The sequence below is a fragment of the Cryptomeria japonica genome, chromosome 3 (assembly GCF_030272615.1).
Source record: "Cryptomeria japonica chromosome 3, Sugi_1.0, whole genome shotgun sequence".
NCBI classification, from domain to species: domain Eukaryota; kingdom Viridiplantae; phylum Streptophyta; class Pinopsida; order Cupressales; family Cupressaceae; genus Cryptomeria; species Cryptomeria japonica.
This window is the reverse complement of record NC_081407.1, coordinates 196,284,899-196,290,769: the sequence shown is the minus strand read 5'-3', so window position 1 is coordinate 196,290,769 and position 5,871 is coordinate 196,284,899. Positions and strand designations below refer to the sequence as shown.

The window sequence follows — 5,871 nt, the reverse complement described above, 5'->3', positions numbered from 1 at the left end:
AAAAAAAGAATTGGACTAAGTAAAATAGAATGATAAGCATAAATATACTTTAAATGATTTTATAAATAACAATAATTTTTCTATTCAACAAATATATTTTTTAACATTTTTATATATATTTATAAACAATAACTTTTTAAATAAATCAAACTTAACATTTTAAAAGAAATTTAATAATAAAAAACACTTCTATAATTTAAAAAAATGACAACATAATTTATTAAAAACCAACATTTATAATAAAGAACAAATAAAAACTATGATATTGCTATCAGGGTTCAACTATGTAGTTTTTGAGTCAAACTCATTGACCCATGTTTCATGAGGCTATTAGGGTTCAACTGTGTAGTTTTTGAGTCAAACTCATTGACCCATGTTTCATGCCCTGTAGTTTTTGAGTCAAACTCATGAAACATGGGTAAAACTACAAGGCATGAAACATGGGTCAATGAGTTTGACTCAAAAACTAAACACTTGAACCCTAGATGAAACATGGGTCAATGAGTTTGACTCAAAAACTACACAATTGAACCCTGATAGCAATATCATAGTTTGACTTGCTGTGGAAAATACCTCCTACTTAACAAATAAAAACATTGATGACATGCTTTACTAAAATGAAAAAAAAAACCAAAGTGAAAGAGTTGAGTACACTATGTGTTTAATGACTTCAATAGTTTATACTTAATATAAAAAGGAAATCAGTTTTAATATTCCTAAACAAAGTAAAATTTAACTTTAATTTTGCGGTACTTCAAAGATAAAATCTATTTAACTTCAGTTTTCATATGCACGTGGAAAACAACTATTGCTGATGAAAGAAAGTCACTAAATTTTACTGATCTATACTAACTGCTCTCACTTTCATCTGTGCTGCTATTTCCATGGTGGACTCTATTGCCTGCACTTAACAGATTCTGGACAGATGAATGCTCTTCTAAGTTGCCATATGCCCTGCCATACACCATTTTGTCCAGCATGCCCTCCACCTCTCTCATTGTTGGCCTATCCCCTGGATTTTCACTTGTGCATTGCAGTCCTAATCCAATTAAACTAACCAGGCACCTGCCATGCTCAAAGGATTCCAATTCTTCTCCAGTAGTTCCAGGTGTAGCACTACTACTGGACTCGCCTTCAGTTTGTTGATCAACCAGCAGCTCTCTGTCCACCACTCCCTCCACTGCCTCAGGGAATGCTCTTCTCACCCATCTGGGTAAAGTTACATCTCCAGAAAACATACCATCAGTAGGCCTCTTTTTAGTCACCATTTCAAGGATGAGTATGCCGAAGCAGTAAACATCTCCCTTTGTACTCACTTGTGCTCCCAATCCATATTCTTGCAACATTAAAATGTGATTTCATTGTTCAGAAGAAAAGTAATATATGAGGAAGAAAAAAAGCCAAGACAAACACTTAAATTTGAAAAAATATCAGGCCTGGGTCTTTACCTGGAGCAAGGTAGCCTACTGTTCCCTTCAGTCTGGATGTGCTGCTACTTGCAGAAACAGGGGACGTCAATAGACGGGAAATTCCAAAATCAGCCACATGGGCTGTCATGGTTTCGTCGAATAATACATTTGAAGGCTTCAAGTCGCAATGAACAATAGGGGGAGAACAATCATGATGTAAATACGCCATCCCATGTGCCACATCAAGTGCAATCTTCACTCTCATCTTCAAACTCAGGCTACACTGTGTTAAATATGTATGGAGATGTTGTTCTAGGCTCCCCTGTGACATAAATTCAAGTACCAAAGCCCTGATATCTCCAGTAGAGGAAGAGGACAAGACTTTCACAAGATTGCGGTGCCTGATTTTTCTCAGTACTCTGCATTCCCTGACGAAATGCTTGTATGAATTTTGGGGGTCCTGATCGAACAGCTTAATAGCAACCATCTTGTTATCAGACAAGACCCCTTTGTAAACTGACCCGAAGCTACCGTTGCCTAGTAAATTAGTGGCACTAAATCCCTGGGTTGCTGTGTGAAGCTCCTGGCTAGAAATTTGCATGAAACCTTGCCCCAACAAACTATTTGTAATAGGTGTCCCTTTAGTCCTTCCGTAGAAAATGTAAAATGCACCCAAAATGCAACACAATGCCAAGAATGTGCCAATTGAAGTAACCAAGACAATGTTCCTGTTCAACGCACGATGATTCTTTGCAGAGCTTGTGCAATTTGGTAAATTCAACCAGCCTGAGCCTGCACATAATCCTGGATTCGCCAAAAATGATGTTGCACTTAGGTTTCTGAAAGCTCCTTGATTTGGGATTGATCCACTCAAGTTGTTGTATGAGAAATTTAAATGGCGGAGCATGGAGAGATTTGCAATAGGCGGTGGCACTGGCCCAGACAAGTCATTGAAAGACATGTCAATGCTTTCAAGGCTCTTAAGCTGCCCTATTGACATTGGCACCATTCCCTCCAATCTGTTTTTGGCAAGGTTCAGGTATTGCAATCCCGAGCAACTGCCAATATCGCCAGGGATACGTCCTGATAGTTTGTTAGATGAGATGTCTATGGCTTGAATCTGTTGCATTCCCCCTAGAGAAGGCAATCTTCCAGTCAATGAATTATAGGAAAAATTGAGGTAAAATGCCAATGAATGGAGGCTTGAGATCTCCATAGGGATATTTCCTGCAAGGCTGTTGTATGAGAGGTCAATCTTCTCTAGGCGGAAACATAGCCCAATGGCATTCGGTATTCTTCCTGTGAGCTTGTTATGACTCAAGTCAAGTTCCCTAAGCTGTTGCAGATCGCCCAAATATGAAGGAATGTCTCCAGAAATATGATTTACCTTAAGTAATAGATATTCCAGGTTTACCAGCATCTTAAATTCTAATGGAATGCTGCCCTGCAATTCGTTGGAGCTCAAATCCAACAACTGTAGATTCTTCAGACGGCCCAATGCACTCGGGACCTGCCCAATTACATTTGTATAACTGAGATCGAAGAGGGTCAACTCAGTAAGGTTGCCAATCTCTTCTGGTATATTGCCAGTGATGTTGTTGCCGTCCAAGTACAATTTTGATAGCCTAGGAGACAGGTTTCCTATGCTCCTTGATAAAGTGCCACTGAAATCATTTTCCGATAGATACAGATGTTCAAGAATGGAGCAGTTAGAAAATACATCTAATGCACACATTATACCACAGTGTCCATTTGACAGGCTGTTAAACCCAAGGTAGAGTCTCTGTAGAGCGGTTAGCATTCCCAATTCTTGAGGCACCGCACCACTTAGCTGATTCCCTGCAAGAACAAGAATTGAGAGAAGAGAACAATTTCCCAGAGAATTTGGTATAACCCCACGAAATTGATTAGCTGCCGCATAAAAGATTTGTAAGTTGGGGAGCTTCAGGCCAATATCTCCAGGAATGGAACCCAGGAACCCGTTTTCTGTCAATTCAAACACCTGCAATTCTGTACAATTTAATGGAAAGGGAAAAATATATCCCTCGAAGCTGTTAACACCAAGCTGAAGTGTTTGTAGACGAGTCAACGCTCCCAATTCTTGGGGTATTTCTCCGCTCAAATTGTTTCCAAATACTGAAAAAAAATGGAGCGCCGAACAATTTGCTAGAGATTTTGGGATGCTGCCTCTTAATTGATTACTGGTCAGTTCAATCACTTGCAATTTGGGCAGCTTATTGCCTATAACCTCTGGAATTGTACCTTCAAACTTGTTACCCCCTACGGACAGCTTCTTCAATTCAGTGTAGTTCATGACAAAATGAATTGATCCTCCAAGGCTATTGTTACTCAACCACAGTTCCTGCAGTCGGTTAAGTGAAGACAATTCTGGTGGAACGGTGCCATACAAGGAATTGGAAGCCAAAGCCAGCGTTTCCAGAGACGAACAGTTCGCCAGGACCATGGGAATGCTACCTGTAAGACTGTTGTAACGAAAGTTAATCACCCTCAATCTCCATAATTTGCCAATCTCCATGGAGATGCTACCGTTGAGTTTGTTGGAATTCAGACGCAGATAATGTAATCTGGTCATCGATGTTAATATCTCAGAGGGAATTGGTCCTTCAAGCGCATTTTCTTTCAGATGTAAGACACGCAATTTTGTGCAATTACTTATCGACCTGGGGATGATGCCTGTAAAATTATTATGCCCAAGATCTAGCCTTTTAAGCAGAGTGCAATTTGCCAAGCCTTGAGGGATGATACCACTCAATTTATTGGAGGAGATGTCGAGTTTCTTCAGGTTATACAAGGAACTCAACTCTGGTGGAATGCTTCCGCTCAACAAATTATTGTTTAGCCGGAGTTCTAAAAGATTTGTGCATGCAGACATACTACCTGGAATTGGACCTTGCAAGATGTTTTCATAGAGCTTAATGTACTGCAGCTTTTGTAATTTACCAAGCTCTTGGGGAATGTGGGCAGAGAAATAGTTGTAAGAGAGGTCGAGCATGGTGAGGAAGGACATGTTGCCTATGTGAGGGGGTATGGTACCAGCCAATCCCCTGTATTTGAGAACCAGACTCACAACCCTTTGATTGCGATCGCAAGTTATTCCAGTCCAGTTGCAAATATTGTTTCCATTTGCCCAGCTGGACAAAGAAAGACTTGGATCCACTTTTACAGAATTCTTTAATTCAAGCAAAGCTTCTACATCAATCTGATTATGGTATTGCAACTCATTGGATGAAAATGTTGCTAAGATAAAAGAAGTGAAGATGAGTAAGAGAATGATCTGACCTTTACAATTCATGGAGCCTTCCAAATTATTCATTTCTGAGAGCAGAATTGATCCACCTGCTATTGTGATTGCTTTTCTCTTCATATATTACTTCTCATTTATTGTCTCCCTCATCTTACTCTTAAATATATTAGGATCAGTCCACATTCACTGGTGAGAACATACTCCAAACTTAGAAGACTGGAATGAAATAATTTAGTAGGCATGTTAACTTATTGGCAGAGGTATATTCTCAGCCGGCCTGGATGGACTGGGCAACTAATTTTATTTAAATCGGAGAAAATCAAGATTCGCAAAGAAACAAAACCAGTTTTCTAATGTATGTAATAAATAAAACAATTCAATTTATTTTACTATGAGTTATAATTAATTATATGAGATTTGGTACATAATTTTCAACGTTTTTACAAATAGGGTTTAACAATTCATTTGCGTCTTTGACCACAAAGATGAATTTTCTTATAAAAATGGTTTATGCATATCTTATTGTTTCAGTTCTTTTCAATTGCTTATTAAAGGTGATATGGTAGGTATAATTGATCTAATCATCTAATTAAAGGTTTTTAAAAACCTCACCTAATCCATTATACAAGAAACTTCTAATTCTCTTCGTATAAAAAAATAATATAATGTAATCAAAACACCAGACTATGCAAGTTGATTTAAACATAAATTCTTGGTAGAGCTTATGCAATTTGGTAAAACTGAGTCAGTTTGAAAATGATATTGGACTTAGGTTTATGAAAACTCTTTGATTTGGGACTAATACATTCAAGTGGTTGTGTGAGAAATTTAAATAATGAAATTTAGTGAGATTTGTAATATGGTTAGAATCATGAATCAAAAAATATAAAATAATCATATAAATTATATTTGTTAGTATTATAAATGAATACACAAACATTTATTATATTCTATTCAATTTTATTAACGTCAAACATGAATTTATAGAGTCATCAGTCATTTAGATAACTATTGAATTGTATAAAACTAATATCTAAAAGCTACACAACATTAAGTAATTAATCAACACTCAACATTAGCATAGTGTAAACATACAACATTTTAGATCATAACATCAAAAAAATACCCTTATCTCCAAAAGGAAAACAAACATTAACAATAAACAACAAACTAACACTTTGTATCATGTGAAATTCC

The 5,871-nt window shown here is 37.2% G+C and overlaps 1 protein-coding gene across 1 annotated transcript; it reads right to left on the bottom strand.

Annotated features, from left to right (window-relative positions):
* Positions 1-796: 796 nt before the first annotated feature.
* LOC131061606 (probable LRR receptor-like serine/threonine-protein kinase At3g47570) lies at positions 797-4,794 on the bottom strand. Its single transcript, XM_057995377.2, has 2 exons — positions 1,449-4,794; positions 797-1,336 (listed from the first exon to the last, which is right to left on the bottom strand). Exons 1-2 carry the CDS (start codon positions 4,792-4,794, stop codon positions 849-851), a joined length of 3,834 nt encoding a protein of 1,277 aa, XP_057851360.1. The 3' UTR covers positions 797-848.
* Positions 4,795-5,871: the final 1,077 nt, after the last annotated feature.

What these genes read in the sequence shown, in the direction of transcription:
- LOC131061606 (XM_057995377.2), bottom strand. Translation starts at nt 4,794, where the DNA reads ATGAAGAGAAAAGCAATCACAATAGCAGGTGGATCAATTCTGCTCTCA. An exon ending in AGTAGGCTACCTTGCTCCAG is followed by an intron (nt 1,337 to 1,448) that starts GTAAAGACCCAG and finishes TAATGTTGCAAG; the next exon opens with AATATGGATTGGGAGCACAA.